The sequence below is a fragment of the Pseudophryne corroboree genome, chromosome 6, assembly GCF_028390025.1.
Source record: "Pseudophryne corroboree isolate aPseCor3 chromosome 6, aPseCor3.hap2, whole genome shotgun sequence".
NCBI lineage: Eukaryota > Metazoa > Chordata > Amphibia > Anura > Myobatrachidae > Pseudophryne > Pseudophryne corroboree.
In genome coordinates, this window is record NC_086449.1 from 502,963,666 (window position 1) to 502,981,955 (window position 18,290).

General features: G+C 43.8%; 1 protein-coding gene across 4 annotated transcripts in view; it reads left to right on the forward strand.

The window, feature by feature from the left end:
• Window positions 1-18,290, forward strand: part of PAWR (pro-apoptotic WT1 regulator) — a 243,645-nt gene that overhangs the window by 182,498 nt on the left and 42,857 nt on the right. For all 4 annotated transcript variants that reach the window (XM_063927391.1, XM_063927388.1, XM_063927390.1 and 1 more), the window contains exon 4: window positions 10,209-10,243. In XM_063927391.1, the coding sequence (XP_063783461.1) occupies window positions 10,209-10,243 (35 nt within the window). The remainder of the gene's footprint in view (window positions 1-10,208; window positions 10,244-18,290) is intronic.

The following is an 18,290-nucleotide window of genomic DNA, read 5'->3' on the forward strand; positions in this document are numbered from 1 at the left end:
TGTTTGGGGAGGGTTTTTTGGAAGGGACATCCTGCGTGACACTGCAGTGCCACTCCTAGATGGGCCCGGTGTTTGTGTCGGCCACTAGGGTCGCTTATCTTACTCACACAGTCAGCTACCTCATTGCGCCTCTTTTTTTCTTTGCGTCATGTGCTGTTTGGGGAGGGTTTTTTGGAAGGGACATCCTGCGTGACACTGCAGTGCCACTCCTAGATGGGCCCGGTGTTTGTGTCGGCCACTAGGGTCGCTTATCTTACTCACACAGCTACCTCATTGCGCCTCTTTTTTTCTTTGCGTCATGTGCTGTTTGGGGAGGGTTTTTTGGAAGGGCCATCCTGCGTGACACTGCAGTGCCACTCCTAGATGGGCCCGGTGTTTGTGTCGGCCACTAGGGTCGCTTATCTTACTCACACAGCTACCTCATTGCGCCTCTTTTTTTCTTTGCGTCATGTGCTGTTTGGGGAGGGTTTTTTGGAAGGGCCATCCTGCGTGACACTGCAGTGCCACTCCTAGATGGGCACGGTGTTTGTGTCGGCCACTAGGGTCGCTTAGCTTAGTCATCCAGCGACCTAGGTGCAAATTTTAGGACTAAAAATAATATTGTGAGGTGTGAGGTATTCAGAATAGACTGAAAATGAGTGGAAATTATGGTTTTTGAGGTTAATAATACTTTGGGATCAAAATGACCCCCAAATTCTATGATTTAAGCTGTTTTTTAGGGTTTTTTGAAAAAAAACACCCGAATCCAAAACACACCCGAATCCGACAAAAAAAATTCGGTGAGGTTTTGCCAAAACGCGGTCGAACCCAAAACACGGCCGCGGAACCGAACCCAAAACCAAAACACAAAACCCGAAAAATTTCAGGCGCTCATCTCTACTTACAACCACTGTTGTCGCTATGGGGGTGCAGACCGCACCCTGGTTTCAACTTTCCAAGGGGTGACATCAAAATGCCGGCACCTCCTCAGTGACTGGGAGCCAGGTGCTGCACTGTGACATTATTGTGCATTGCCCAGCTCCTGTCGTCGAGGAGTAGCCGGTAGTGCAGGTATCACAGAGAATGCTTGGCACCCTCCCGGAATGATGAAAATAAGGATATGCAGAAAAACCTCACCCCCTCCTGCTTGAGGCCACAACATTCTTCCAATGTCATGCCCCTAATTTGGTTGCGTGCTCTCATGTGGTGGATCCTGGTGTATATTGAAGTGTGGGAGGCAACCAGAGTACCACGCAAGCACATGGAGAATATACAAACTCCACACAGTTAGGCCCATGGTTCAATCGAAGCCAAAACCTCAGTGCTGTGAGACAGTAGTGCTAACCATTTCACTAACTGTGCTGCTTAAACTCACAATATAAACACTCAGTTTCTCACAGAACTCTATAACCAAATACAAAATGCAAGTAGTGTATGTAAATCAATAGTTTCCATTGGGCACTTGAATTCATACCCTACAATAGCATAAACCCCTGACAACAGTAACCTTACAATAACCTGAAATGGTTTAGTGCATCTGCAAATTATATTTATTAAAACCTCAATAGTCACACAGCCTTACTGCTAACAAATCACAGAACAAATATAATTATACCTAATTTCGCAATCTCATTTGAAAACATTCATGTTACAAATGCTATGAGTAGCTGTATTGTACCACAATACATCAAGTTCTTCATATCATAATACACATTAAATATACTGGGGACAATGCAGAGATGAAAGCAAGTTGATTGTAATTTCTTCTGCATTAAGTCTATGGAACTATGGGGCTTATTTAATAATCATATTCTTGTTATCACTCGTTAGTTACTAATCTTAAATGCTGCTCCAACTAATGGGCTCCGGTCAATTTTTCAACACATGATAACTAGAATATCACTTGTTATTAACTATTGCGTGAATTTGCTTATATGCAGATTTGAAGACACATCTATATGCATACTACCCCTGTCTGTTTTCATAGCTGTCTTTACTGTAAGTGCACACTTGCACCAGCCCTATCCTTGGTGAAATGGTTATGACAATATGTAATTATGTGTGTGCACTACTCTGCATAGCCTACACTTTTGTCATATCCCCAATGAACTCAGCCTATGTATGAACCCTCTGTTACCACCCAGCTATGGTCTGTAAGTGGAGATGTGACTGTGTATCGCCTATAGTTGGTTACAGTTGGCTCCAGAGCATGTATGAAAACATGCACGATATAGCCACAAAATTGGTTCCCAGAAACTGTTGCAAACTCCCTGTAGTCTCATGTTCTGTTCCCATATTATGGTACCGTCTAGATCCGCTTCCAGGAGAGGACCTTTCCCATAATGCACTGGGTAAACTTAATGAACTATTTGTAATAGTAACCTGTGGTGAGCGTACAATTAAACCCATATTATACTCAGCCTTGTATGGAATCCGTCATCTAGGTGGGCAGAGTGAGAAGATGAGTGTTCCTGCATCTTCTGACACTCGCGTATGTACCCATACATATTGCCTTCCACAAGAAATGGAAAGAGGATAGTGGGATAAGCACAGAGGGAAGTGATTGCTATTGTTTTCTTCACATATTGTACTAACTTGAAACTTGGAAATATGTAACTACAAACTACTGTACTTATTTAGAAATTTTCATTTAAACAGACATTCTTTGTTCTATCTTTATTTTGATGGGAAATGAGGAGGCATAAAGGAATTTTAATTTGTAAACGTTAGTGTCTTTAAAACAACTGTTTAATATAGAATCTTTCCAAAGCTATGTTGCTCAATGGTTGTTGTTCTCGTTAATAGTTGCTGGTCAATTAAGGCACATTCCTAAAAGCTTAAAAACTTAACCGTGAGAGCATGCATGTACTAATACTTTGCATTTACAAGATGTGTGTGGATGGAAACTGTCTTATTATATGTACCTTGCATAAAGCTTACAACCAGCCTGGAGCAATCAGTACATGTGTTTTGCTGGTTATGTATTATTATTACCCCCTGGCACTTTGTATGTGGTATGTGGTGCATGAGCAGACAGCGCACCTTCCCTTTGATTCATTCCTCTACCCTTGCTACTGTAGCTTATTGCTGTGGGCAAGTAGGGCCTATGGGATACCTGCTTATTCATGTTTATTAGAAAAGTTGTTTTTCCTAGTGTGGACACAGGTGGTGTTACGCAGTGGTTGTGCGCCAGAATATCTTTATATGTTCTTTTTATTAAATTACTCCTCTGGTACTTTGCTTTGTTGCAAAACTATAATGATGATGATAATGATGACAAAAATAAAAATAAAAAATAAAAATAATAATAATGGAAAATCGTGTACATCTCCTTCACTAATACAGAGTACCTGGGTTATTAAATGAATATGAAATGTATATAGTGGCATAACTCCTGGAGGCCATGGATGCATTTTCCACTGGACACAGGCTGTCAGGGGGGCACCGAGGTGGGAGGAGGAAGCTGCAGTCGTATCTTTACTAGAGATGTGCACGTTCATATTTACACAGCTTTACTCAGTCTTAACATGGTATCTTATTGGCTATCTAGCTGTGACATGTTTTGGATAGCCAATAAGAAAAATCTGGATAAATCCGAGTGAATCCGAACCTGCAATTATGCAGTCTATACCATGTAAACGTCACTAGACTTCACCTCTTATAGGCCGATAACACTGAAAGATATGAATGATATTGTTCATCGATGGTGCATACACACTGAAAGATATGAACGATCTCGTTCATATCTTTCGGTGTGTATGCACCAACGATGAACTATGCGTGGCCCCGCGCTCGTTCACCGTTGGTGCCGGATCGTTTATGCATGCATGTCAATATGGACAATCTCATCCATATTAGCATGCAGGGCTATGGGGCTGGGTGACGGGGGGAGTGAAGAAACTTCACTCCCCCCCCCCCCCCCCTTCCCTGCCGCAGAGTCGTCCGTCAGCCATATCGGCCATCAGGCACCTCGGCGGGCAGTCAGCCAGTCTGTAGGGCCCATTAGCTTTAGATAGGAAGTGTGAGGGGAGCTTGGTCGATGTAACAGGGTTGCTAGAAGGCACAGGCCCTAGGTGTACTTTGAACTCCATAAAGCATTACTCAGAGCATTGCTTTTCTCTGACGTCCTAGTGGATGCTGGGGACTCCGTAAGGACCATGGGGAATAGACGGCTCCGCAGGAGACTGGGCACATCTAAAGAAAGCTTTAGGTCTATCTGGTGTGCACTGGCTCCTCCCCCTATGACCCTCCTCCAAGCCTCAGTTAGATTTCTGTGCCCGGCCGAGCTGGATGCACACTAGGGGCTCTCCTGAGCTCCTAGAAAGAAAGTATAGTTTAGGTTTTTTATTTTACAGTGAGACCTGCTGGCAACAGGCTCACTGCACCGAGGGACTAAGGGGAGAAGAAGCGAACCTACCTAAGTGGTGATAGCTTGGGCTTCTTAGGCTACTGGAAACCATTAGCTCCAGAGGGATCGCACACAGGACCCGACCTCGTCGTCCGTTCCCGGAGCCGCGCCGCCGTCCCCCTTACAGAGCCAGAAGCAAGAAGGTCCGGAAAAATCGGCGGCTGAAGACTTCTGTCTTCTCCAAGGTAGCGCACAGCACTGCAGCTGTGCGCCATTGCTCCTCATGCACACCACACACTTCGGTCACTGATGGGTGCAGGGCGCTGGGGGGGGGGGGGCGCCCTGAGCAGCAATATTAACACCTTGGCTGGCAAAACTGACACCATATATAGCCCCAGAGGCTATATAGGTGTATATTACCCCTGCCAGAATAACACAAAAAGCGGGAGAAAGCCCGCCAAAAAAGGGGCGGAACCATCTCCCTCAGCACACTGGCGCCATTTTCCCTCACAGCTCCGCTGGAAGGATCGCTCCCTGGCTCTCCCCTGCAGTCCTGCACTGCAGAAAGGGTAAAAAAGAGAGGGGGGGCACAAATTTAGGCGCAGTATAATATATATATACAGCTATAAGGGAAAACACTCTTTATAGGTGATATCCCTGTGGTATATAGCGCTCTGGTGTGTCCTGGCATACTCTCCCTCTGTCTCCCCAAAGGGCTTTGTGGGGTCCTGTCCTCTGTCAGAGCATTCCCTGTGTGTGTGCTGTGTGTCGGTACCGCTGTGTCGAGATGTATGATGAGGAAAATGATGTGGAGGCAGGGCAAATGCCTGTAAATGTGTTGTCACCCCCTGAGGGGCCGACACCTGTGTGGATGGACTTATGGAAGGAATTACGTGACCGTGTCAGCTCCTTACATAAAAGGTTTGACGACATAGGACAGCCGGCTACTCAGCTTGTGACTGTTCCAGCGTCTCAAATGTCATCAGGGGCTTTAAAACGCCCGCTACCTCAGATGGCAGATACAGATGTCGACACGGATACCGACTCCAGTGTCGACGACGATGAGACTAGTGTACCCTCCAATAGGTCCACCCGTTACATGATTGAGGCAATGAAAAATGTATTACACATTTCTGATAGTACCCCAGGTACCACAAAAAAGGGTATTATGTTCGGTGAGAAAAAACTACCAGTAGTTTTTCCTGCATCTGAGGAATTAAATGAGGTGTGTGAGGAAGCCTGGACTTCCCCCGATAAGAAATTGATAATTTCTAAACGGTTATTGGCAGCGTACCCTTTCCCGCCAGAGGATAGGTCACGTTGGGAAACGTCCCCTAGGGTAGATAAAGCGCTTACACGTTTATCTAAACAGGTGGCACTACCGTCTCCGGATACGGCCGCCCTAAAGGATCCTGCTGATAGAAAGCAGGAGGCTACCCTAAAAGCTATATATACACACACGGGCATTATATTGCGACCAGCAATTGCATCAGCATGGATGTGCAGTGCTGCTGCTGCGTGGTCAGATTCCCTGTCGGATAATATTGATACCCTGGATAGGGACACTATTTTGCTGACAGTAGAGCATATAAAGGACGCTGTCTTATACATTCGTGATGCACAGAGGGATATATGCCGGCTGGCATCAAAAATAAGCGCAATGTCCATTGCCGCCAGAAGGGGGTTATGGACTCGGCAGTCGATGCCGATTCAAAAAGGCACATGGAAGTTTTGCCTTATAAGGGGGTGGAACTGTTTGGGGATGGTCTTTCAGACCTCGTTTCCACAGCTACGGCTGGGAAATCGACATTTTTGCCACAGGCTACCCCACAGCAAAAGAAGGCACCGTATTATCAAGTACAGTCCTTTCGGCCCCATAAACACAAGAGGGCGCGAGGCGCATCCTTTCTGCCGAGAGGCAAAGGTAGAGGGAAAAAGCTGCAGCATACAGCCAGTTCCCAAGAGCAAAAGTCCTCCCCCGCGTCCGGTAAGTCCACAGCATGACGCTGGGGCTTCACAGGCGGATCCGGGTACGGTGGGGGCCCGTCTCAGGAATTTCAGCACACAGTGGGCTCTCTCACAGGTGGATCCCTGGGCCCTTCAAGTAGTATCTCAGGGGTACGGGCTGGAATTCGAGACGTCTCTCCCCCCCGCCGTTTTCTAAAATCTGCCTTACCAGCAACTCCCTCTGCCAGGGAGGCAGTGTTGGTGGCTATCCAAAAACTGTATTCACAGCAAGTGATTGTCAAGGTACCCCTCCTTCAGCAAGGGAAGGGTTACTATTCCACAATGTTTGTGGTACCGAAACCGGACGGTTCGGTGAGACCCATCTTAAATTTAAAATCCTTGAACACTTATATCAAAAGGTTCAAGTTCAAGATGGAATCGCTCAGGGCGGTTATTGCGAGCCTGGACGAGGGGGATTACATGGTCTCCCTGGACATCAAGGATGCGTACCTGCATGTCCCCATTTACCCTCCTCACCAGGAGTACCTCAGATTTGTGGTACAGGACTGTCACTATCAGTTCCAGACGCTGCCGTTTGGGTTATCCACGGCACCGAGGGTCTTTACCAAAGTAGTGGCCGAAATGATGATACTCCTTCGCAAGAAGGGAGTTTTAATTATCCCGTACTTGGACGATCTCCTGATAAATTGGGGTCCATTAAGGTCCAGATTTCGGCCCTGTCGATTTTCTTCCAGAAAGAACTGGCTTCACTGCCTGGAGTTCAGACATTTGTAAAGGGAGTGCTACATATTCAGCCCCCTTTTGTGCCTCCTGTGGCACCTTGGGATCTCAACGTGGTGTTGAGTTTCCTAAAATCACATTGGTTTGAGCCACTTAAAACTGTGGATTTGAAATATCTCACGTGGAAAGTGGTCATGTTATTGGCCTTGGCTTCGGCCAGGCGTGTGTCAGAATGGGCGGCTTTGTCAGGTAAAAGCCCTTATCTGATTTTCCATATGGATAGGGCAGAGTTGAGGACTCGTCCTCAGTTTCTCCCGAAGGTGGTATCAGCGTTTCACTTGAACCAGCCTATTGTGGTGCCTGCGGCTACTAGGAACTTGGAGGATTCCACGTTACTGGACGTAGTCAGGGCCCTGAAAATTTATGTTTCCAAGACGGCTGGAGTCAGGAAAACTGACTCGCTGTTTATCCTGTATGCACCCAACAAAATAGGTGCTCCTGCTTCTAAGCAGACTATTGCTCGCTGAATTTGTAGCACAATTCAGCTGGAGCATTCTGCGGCTGGATTGCCGCATCCTAAATCAGTAAAAGCCCATTCCACGAGGAAAGTGGGCTCATCTTGGGCGGCTGCCCGAGGGGTCTCGGCTTTACAACTTTGCCGAGCTGCAACTTGGTCAGGGGCAAACACGTTTGCTAAATTCTACAAATTTGATACCCTGGCTGAGGAGGACCTTGAGTTCTCTCATTCGGTGCTGCAGAGTCATCCGCACTCTCCCGCCCGTTTGGGAGCTTTGGTATAATCCCCATGGTCCTTTCGGAGTTCCCAGCATCCACTAGGACGTTAGAGAAAATAAGATTTTACTCACCGGTAAATCTATTTCTCGTAGTCCGTAGTGGATGCTGGGCGCCCATCCCAAGTGCGGATTGTCTGCAATACTTGTGTATAGTTATTGTTAACTAAAGGGTTATTGTTATGAGCCATCTGTTGAGAGGCTCAGTTATGTTTCATACTGTTAACTGGATATGGTATCACGAGTTATACGGTGTGATTGGTGTGGCTGGTATGAGTCTTACCCGGGATTCAAAATCCTTCCTTATTGTGTCAGCTCTACCGGGCACAGTATCCTAACTGAGGCTTGGAGGAAGGTCATAGTGGGAGGAGCCAGTGCACACCAGGTAGTCTAAAAGCTTTCTTTTAGTTGTGCCCAGTCTCCTGCGGAGCCGCTATTCCCCATGGTCCTTTCGGAGTTCCCAGCATCCACTACGGACTACGAGAAATAGATTTACTGGTGAGTAAAATCTTATTTTTTGGTTTGCTAACAAATCTGAATAACCCCCTTTGCCCACTACGCACTTTAACTGCTGTAACTGTCGATTGCCACAGTTGTCACCCTTGTTAATGGGCACTTGAATTCTACATCAGTATATCACTATATATACATTCATGTTTCTAACACCTTGGCAGATGTAAAGCAAACCTTTAAAAATTTGACAGTATGATAATGGTTTTGCATAGAGATGTGTTTCACACCACAATGATTCCAAATCAGTTTGACTGCAGTCTTCGTTGACTGTGTGCTGTTGGCTGACCCTACACCCTCCATTTTATTTCTTAATCTATAGCATTCTATGGACATCTATTTCACTTCTGCTATCATGACACTCTGCCTGTCACATGCAGTCCCCTTATTACTATATTATCACCTGTGTGGACAAGTTTGCTGAAATAATCTTTGCTGCCATATACATTAAGATCATCTGGTTAGCTGTAGGTAATGTTGCCCTGCCTTCTTTAAAACTGGGACACAACCAATAATAGCTTCATTACCTTAAATATTACATTTTGCACGTTATTTAATATTACAAATAAATGCAGACCAGAGTGTATTACAAACACATACTGTAGATAAGTTTGCATCAGCATTTATATTTATTCTGCCTGTTCAGCTTCTTGTGTCAAATTGTGTAAAATCAGATTTCAGCAATGTCTGATAAAAATTCTAGTCAAGTAGGACAATAAACAATTACTATTTTTTTTTCTATTAGCGATTAATGGAATAATAAAAAAACTTTACTTGCATTTACATTAAATATGTAATTGATACTGTAGTTATCCTTTAAAGATGTGTGGTGTTGAATTTGATGTTATCCACAGTAGTTTGGTGCAAGCTGATTTGATTTTTTTTATTTGGTGTATTGTCTGCCTTTTTATAGTTTAGTTTATTTGCCTTTCCTTGAAGTGGTTACAAAAGTCACTTAAAAAGATTAAAACCAGGGTCCATAGCACATGGGTGTTCTTTTTAGTATGGGTGAGTAGGTTCGCTGCTGAAAAATACTGCCTGGTAATCTTTGTGCTGGAAATCAGAGGACAGGTAGAACTGCAGTTTTGATTGCTAACAAATAATACATTTTACACATCATTTCTATATGATCTGAGAACACAGATTAAAAAAAACAAAATAAAATGGGGTTGTTACAAAATGGAAGAAAATAATATACTGCTTGTATAGTAGCACACACAGATTTGTGTTATCACATTCCTCTCCATGCTGCATGTGTTATTGCTATGCCTGTCAATAGCACTGGTAGCTTAATATAGAGCTCAATTAAGTCCTTTGTTCTGGAGGACTAGTGGACAATTACAAAAACACACAGACACTTGGGTATTTTGGTAATATTTTATTTGATGTACAGTATTATAATTTATAATGGTCAAAAATAAAATAGTACAATTTTATTTGTAGTACAAATAAAATTAGTGGTGTTGGAATGCAAACATAGAGAAAAACATGGGTTCAGCACAGGACTGAGCAAAGCCTCAGTGGTGAAGGGGTTAAGAATTGCTTGTTTGCATGAGCCCCAACACTGCAATGTACTGGAATATTGACATACAAAGGTTCTGCTCCTTTTAAATGCTACTGTTTGTGGTGTGCTTTACTGCCTCAAATTTCAGTGGTAAAATAGATGAGTCAGCTAGTCACTTTAAATTAAATATATTTGGAGTAATAGGTTTTTGAATTGCATTAATATTTTCCATCTGATTTATATGCTGATGCGAACATACTTTTAATTTTGGCTAAACAAAATTACTTTTCAGCTCTTCTCTGAACCCACATAAATTTAATTCTAACTTATAATGTACCGCAGTACAGGCTATTGATGTTTAACATGAATCTCTGTCTCTTTTCTTTAGGAAACTGTAAGAAATGTGCCAAACAGATATAAAAGGTAAGAAAATGATTTTGAATGGACTCAAGTACTATCATATCAGTCGGATTTTATTAAAATTAATTGCAAAGCTCCTACGTATTTTGCAGAATTTGTGTATTTTGTAATAGTAACATATCGTTACTATCGTTACTGGGGCAGGGACTGATGTGAATGGCCAAAAATGTTCTCTGTAAAGCGCTGCAGAATATGTGTGCGCTATATAAATCACTGGTAATAATAATAATAATAATATCGTGCAAATGCTAGCTATCCCCATTCCAGTGCCTAAAGACCAGAGACACCCTCATTTGAAGGATAAATGGTCTAAAGTCAACAGTCTTAAATTCTATCTTTGGGGATACATTTTCTGTTTTATGTTGTACTCTTTTAAAGCTGGGTGGTCATGAAAGTAACAGCATAAGTATAACCTTCAGTTAAAGGAAGGTGTGAATGGGTCCACTAAGCTGGAACTGAACATAATGTACTTGATTGTATTACTTGAATTCTTTATTGTGGATAAAACAGAAATGTCATACCATATGAAATAAACCAAATCATAGCAGAAATAGTTTTTTTTTTTCTATCAATAGCAATGTATTGTTTTGCATTAAAATGTCTTGCTACTGTGAAGTTCGGTTGACAGGTAAGCATTTTATTGCACTTCTAGATTTTGGTAATATGAAGGCATACAAACAAAAGAAACCACCATCTTCTAAACCTGCTGAGTTCTGAAAGTCATTAGGCAAATAATTATTCAAAAAAGAGGGTAAATATGAAAGGGAATGATATAGGTGACACAAGCCCACACAGAGTACCCAGACTTTGTTAAAGTGGTCTTGTCTGTTGTGCAGTGAGGGTCTCTTCTGTTCAGATAAACTGTGTTTCTTGGATAAGTGCATATGGAGCTAATTTAACAATCTCTGCAAGTTAGCCCTGCTAACTTTAATTTCTTATCACCACATATCAATAAGAAATATTTTATCATGGAAATTTACTAAAACTGTCTTGCTAGGACAAGGGCTCTGAAAAGAACTGATAAGGCTAATAAGCTTCCAAGTTCAGACCCAGTTGAGAAACTGGCCACGTGTTGGCTGTGCTTTCGGGGATTATCACAGTGGGATCCAAAGGAAATATATGAACATATGTAGCTACAATTTGCCACTTCCATTTAAAGAGGGTGTTAGCTGACTGGTACAAGCCCTGAGGGGAAATACTTTCCGAGCTTGGTAATTTTTGCAAATTCCATTGTCAGGGACCTGGTTGTAATCAGGGCCGGTTCTAGACCTTGTGGCACCCAAGGTGAAAGTTTCCTTTGGTGCCCCCCCCCCCCCCCCTTGACAGGAAAAGTAGAGTTAGTGTGCACAAAAATAGGGGTGTAGCGTCATAGTGAATTAGCGTGACCACAGAATAGAACCGATTCGCATTACACCGCACAGCAATGTCCGTCAGCCACATTACACCACACAGTAGTGTACGTTAGTCACATTACACCACACCGTAGTGTCTGTCAGTCACGTTACACCACCAGGTGTGCCCCCAGTAGATTTTCCCCCTGTAGATATGCCTCCTGTAGATTTGCCCCCAGTAGATGTGCTCCCTGTGGTTAGGCCCCCTAGTAGCGCCCCTTACATACACAAATAAATAAAATAACACACAACACTCACCAGCACCGCTCCTGCTTCCTGACTGCTGCAGCCGTCATGACGTCTCTCCCATAGCTCCGCACAGACACTAGAGGTAAATTAGGACCTCTATCATCTGACAATGGTGCCAGCTGCAGCAGGCACCCACGGCGCCTGCTGCAGCCTGGCTTGTCCGTGCCTAGGACCGCTCCTGTTTGTAATGTGGGTCATACATCAGACCAACTTCCTTCAGGAGTCCAACTGATCAATTGTCCAACTTGTCTGGCCAACTAAAACGCAACTTGTCTGGCCAACTAAAACGCGGCCCTACACACCTAACCAACTTTTTATCAGACCAGCCAACTACTCAACTTTTTTTATGAGAGCTGCCAACTTCTCTCTACTTATGATGTCACAGAAGTAGGTGAACAGTGTCTGCCTACTTCTGCATGTTTTGAACTAATAAATATATATTTTCTTTTAATTCAATAAAACTGGGGTATTTGTATTAATTAGGCTTTTACTGGTCCAGTGCTATAATTGTTAGATTTTACGTATGGCAGTTACACTTCTAATCTGTCACCCGGGAAATGCTGAAGCATTATAATTCCTAAATTTTAGTGTAATCTGTGTAATTATGTGTGAATTGTTTAACAGCAGAACACTTTAGGTCAGTATGTGTTTGGATTGTTTCAAAATAGAACACTGTAAATAAATAAATAAATAAATAGTGTTTCACTGTAGAAACAAAACTGTATCAAATGATGTATCCAAATGGGATAATTCAGTGTGGCAAGGTATTGCTACTGTCTCGGGCATAAACATAATACATCAAATATCTATAATATGTCAGTCTCTGTATTAGAAATTAATTGTAATCTTATATCTCAGTACACTATGGGGTCTATTCAATTGATCCGACAAGTCAGAAAACAGCTTTTTCTGACTTTTATAGGTCTAATCTGGATTTGACCTGTTCAAGTTCGTCGCCGTTTTTCCGACAAGTCTTCTCGGAACACACGTGGATCAGCAGATTAGCCGCAGATCCACGATTTTTTTTCTGATTTGCGGGCATTTCCGACAGGTTTTTGGCCCATTTCCGACAATGCCAATCCGACTTTAAAAAAAGTCAGATTGGCAATGTCGGAAACTGGCAAAAACCTGTCGGAAATGCCCGCAAATTGAATACTGAATTGTCGGATCCTCACCGTCAGAGAGGATCCGACAATAATTGAATAGATGCCTATGGGCCACTTTTTTCCCATTATCAAATTATAATTCTAAATCCCAGGAAATGAACACCCCTTTATCACCCCTATAGCTGGCCCTGTAACTGGGACATTCTGAGCACCAGGGAAGGGAAGAAGTGGGAGATCACTTGTCATAAACTCCTCGCACATCTAGTCTGCACCCCTTTCATCTGCAGTCTTGCTACCATAGCATGCACCAGTGTGTTTTTCTTGCTGCTTCTAGGGGGATACCCGTCATGGAGCGCAGTAAGGAGGTCCCTTTCCTTGGCAGTTTGAAATGGAATGGAGCATGGTGAGGAGGTCCCTGCAACTGGAGCTTGTAGCAGGTCCCTTGTGGCCAGAGGATCATCCAGTATAGGCATCATCCCGTCTCTCTCTTTCTCATAATTTCTTATCCTGTACCTTTCTTTCCCAAGCTCTCATTTAGTCTCTCTGCCCCCCTCTCTAATCCTGCCTCTTTCTGACTATCTCTTATACACTCTCTCTCTCCCTATTGTATTCTCTCTCCTTCTCTTATACCGTCTCTCTTCTCCATTCTCTCTTAATTTTTTTTATCCCGTCTAGCACTCTTCCACACTCCCCCCACCATCTTTCTATTCTTCCATGTCTCTGCCCCGTTTCTCCCTCTTACCTTTTTTTCCCTCTCCCATGTCGCTTTACCCCTCTTTTCCCATGTCTCTGTCTCCCCTGCCTATCTCTTTCTATCTGCCCCATGTGTCTTTATGGAACAGCTGCAGTGAGCCGGCCAGGGGGGTGTCTGCAGGATAACCCTGGGTGTACAGTGGCTGTACCTGAGCAGAGCTTAGACTGGCAATGTCCCTGCTGCTATTGTTGCTCCTGGTTATAGAGCAGCGGATGCCGCCATTGCTCTTCCTGGCAGCTTTCTCCACTTCTCACCTGGCCCGCCTTGCTGGAACTGATTCTCTGAGACTCCTGATCACCAGGGCTGTACTGCGGGGAGAGGAGTCAGCGGTGACCAACTGCAGTGTACCGGGCACCTCTCTCTGCACTTGTCTCACCTGGAAGAGAGACTTCCTGGCTACTGTGTCCAGGATGCTCCATTGGTAAGTCATGTCATGCCGGTGAGACTGCGAGAAGCCCACCAGCTCTGCTGCTAGTAGCACCATCTCTGCCTCCGTCATAGATGCCGGGGTGACAGGGACAGCCCAGCAGCAATAAAAAACCACTGCAGTTGCCCCTGATCCTCCTCCAGGTCCTGCATTACAGCTGCCACCGGGGGTCCTGCATTACTACCGCCACTGACAGGGAAATGTGGTGACGGGTAGCCCAGCAGCAGTAATGGACTGCGATAGCTGCTCCCGATCCTCCTCTAGACTCCTGCACCACTGTCAGGGAACCACCATTGCTGATCTTGGGCTGACGGGCAGCCTGGCAGTGATGGTCACAAAGATGGTGACAGAAGTAGGCAGACACTGCAGACCAGTATCTGCCTACTTATTGTTCAGTTGGGGGTAAAGTTTCCCTACACCTGAAGGATCAGTTAGGGGAAATCAAACATGTTTGATTATCCCAACTAGTTGGACCCACCGTTTTTTGGCTGTTTGACAACGTGACAGCAAACGGCTGATTATCATTTGCTCCCACACACTGCCAAATTATCATTCCAACCAGCCATCTTAAAATACTCCAATCTCTAAATGCTTTCCGTAACTCTATCAAGATCAGCACTCACTTGAACCTGCATGACATGTAACCGACACAGAGTTTATCAAAAAACAACCACTTGGTGTCTACAGAAATAATTATACTTCCCAGTATACTCGCAATGCTTGAAGTGTATCTAAAAAAAAAAAGCATGACCTAATGAAGAAAGATAGTCTTAGGCATTTTTGTTTTGCTTTTGGTTGATAAAAAAAAAAAGATAAGTCTACCAATTACCAATGTCAGATTGGCTACCAAGAATTGTACAAAGTTTCAGAGTTTTACATGGTATTTTAATGCCTACCTGGGTTGTCGTCGCACCCCCCCCCCCCATCACCTTCATCTGCTGGCACACTTACTTGTACAGATGCTATTTGGTTTTATGGCCCTTTGACCAGACAGAGCATGCTTGACTGTCTGTAGTGAGGAAACATTAAAACATATTATATCTGTGCAGGGGTGCATCAGAGAAAAATAATAAAATAATATGGGATTCAAATAATCCTGCATCTCTTTACCAACAAATAGGCAGGAGATGTGCATATTTTATATGGTGGTCTTCAAAAGTTATAATATTACCTAATTTGTTCCTTCTTCCTAAAATAAATGTTGTCATGGCTGGAGGGATCTGTGGGTCAGGGTCCGGGGTCCCGTTATGTTTTTTACCTCTTCATGGAATTGGAGGAGTTGACAAGAACCTTATTTGATAAGAATTTTATTTTACCACCTTATTTCTTTCAAGCGTTTTCCACACACTGCTGTCTAAGGCCTACTGTTATGTGTTTTTCCCTTTTAAAACCATGGGATTTGGGAAAATCTATATATTTTTTTCTCCATAAGACATTATCCAAAGAGAAACCCAAATTTGAAATCCTATCACACAAGCAGAGCTGGCCCAAACACATACAGACCCGTAAAGGCACGACCACACACTCTCAATCATTCATACGATGGTAAACAAAGTGGTAACAGTCTTTTTAGATAAACAATAATCTTAGATATTGCATGAATTATTCAATATCCATTCAATAATTAGATGATAATAATTTTTACTTAGCAATTTATGAACAGAAAATAATTAAAGTACAAATACAATAAGATACAATGAAAGCATTTATCCTTATGTCTTCCAGCAGTTCAAAGTCTTTCTATGAGCTGAGCCCACTTGAGCTCTGATATTTATACTAATCTTATCAGATGATGTCATCAATACTCATCTGTATATCCATTGGAAATTAATCTTGATATAATGTGTGAAAGTCTTTGCACGTGTCTTACTTCACTTGGCATATATCCATTTTTCCCCAAGAGACCTTGAAAGTGTTCATTTCGTAACTTCATAAGTTTCAAGGATGTAATGCGATATCATGCATTATTTCTAGATTCCCTTATTCCTTAATATCTGTTCTCTTATTACCACATTTATTTTTACTGTTAATATGAATTTAATATGTTTATATCTAATACATAGTGCATAAAACGTATCGAAGCATATCTTTAAGCTTTAACATCAATTATATCTATATGTAGAAAAACACATTTTTATATTTTGTGTAAAACGTTCATACAAGTTCAGTTTTCTTGAAAGTGAGACTGATTCTCTTATCAGTCTCTTAGTTCTGTTCAGCCTGTTTCAGTCGCAGCTATCTTTCTCTTTGGCAAGTCTCTAAGAAAGTACTTTTTTTACACAGTATCTCATTATTCTTTATGTAGAACACACATATAACTACATTCTAATATTTCTATAGTTGCTGCAGTACACAAGCACTACACTTCTGTATCTTCAAACATAGTTAGCATGTATCACTATTTCTCTATCGTCCTAGTGGATGCTGGGGTTCCTGAAAGGACCATGGGGAATAGCGGCTCCGCAGGAGACAGGGCACAAAAAGTAAAGCTTTCCGATCAGGTGGTGTGCACTGGCTCCTCCCCCTATGACCCTCCTCCAAGCCTCAGTTAGATTTTTGTGCCCGGCCGAGAAGGGTGCAATCTAGGTGGCTCTCCTAAAGAGCTGCTTAGAGAAAGTTTAGCTTAGGTTTTTTATTTTACAGTGAGTCCTGCTGGCAACAGGATCACTGCAACGAGGGACTTAGGGGAGAAGAAGTGAACTCACCTGCGTGCAGGATGGATTGGCTTCTTGGCTACTGGACATCAGCTCCAGAGGGACGATCACAGGTACAGCCTGGATGGTCACCGGAGCCTCGCCGCCGGCCCCCTTGCAGATGCTGAAACATGAAGAGGTCCAGAATCGGCGGCAGAAGACTCCTCAGTCTTCTAAAGGTAGCGCACAGCACTGCAGCTGTGCGCCATTTTCCTCTCAGCACACTTCACACGGCAGTCACTGAGGGTGCAGGGCGCTGGGAGGGGAGCGCCCTGGGAGGCAAATGAAAACCTATTTGGCTAAAAAATACCTCACATATAGCCTCCGGGGGCTATATGGAGATATTTAACCCCTGCCAGAATACACTAAAGAGCGGGAGACGAGCCCGCCGGAAAAGGGGCGGGGCCTATCTCCTCAGCACACAGCGCCATTTTCCTTACACAGCTCCGCTGGTCAGGACGGCTCCCAGGTCTCTCCCCTGCACTGCACTACAGAAACAGGGTAAAACAAGAGAGGGGGGGCAAAATAGTGGCAAAAATTATATTATAAAAGCAGCTATACAGGGAGCACTTATTATAAGGCTATCCCTGTCATATATAGCGCTTTTGGTGTGTGCTGGCAAACTCTCCCTCTGTCTCCCCAAAGGGCTAGTGGGGTCCTGTCTTCGTTAAGAGCATTCCCTGTGTGTCTGCTGTGTGTCGGTACGTGTGTGTCGACATGTATGAGGACGATATTGGTGTGGAGGCGGAGCAATTGCCAAATATGGGGATGTCACCTCCTAGGGGGTCGACACCAGAATGGATGCCTTTATTTATGGAATTACGGGATAGTGTCAACACGCTAAAGCAGTCGTTTGACGACATGAGACGGCCGGACAATCAGTTAGTGCCTGTCCAGGCGCCTCAAACACCGTCAGGGGCTGTAAAACGCCCTTTGCCTCAGTCGGTCGACACAGACCCAGACACAGGCACTGATTCCAGTGGCGACGGTGACGAATCAACCGTATTTTCCAGTAGGGCCACACGTTATATGATTTTGGCAATGAAGGAGGCGTTACATTTAGCTGATACTACAGGTACCACTAAACAGGGTATTATGTGGGGTGTGAAAAAACTACCTATAGTTTTTCCTGAATCAGAAGAACTAAATGATGTATGTGATGAAGCGTGGGTTGCCCCCGATAAAAAGATGCTAATTTCAAAGAAGTTATTAGCTTTATACCCTTTCCCGTCAGAGGTTAGGGCGCGCTGGGAAACACCTCCTAGGGTGGACAAGGCGCTCACACGCTTATCTAAACAAGTGGCGTTACCCTCTCCTGAGACGGCCGCACTTAAAGATCCAGCAGATAGGAGGATGGAAAATATCCAAAAAAGTATATACACACATACAGGTGTTATACTACGACCAGCTATAGCGACAGCCTGGATGTG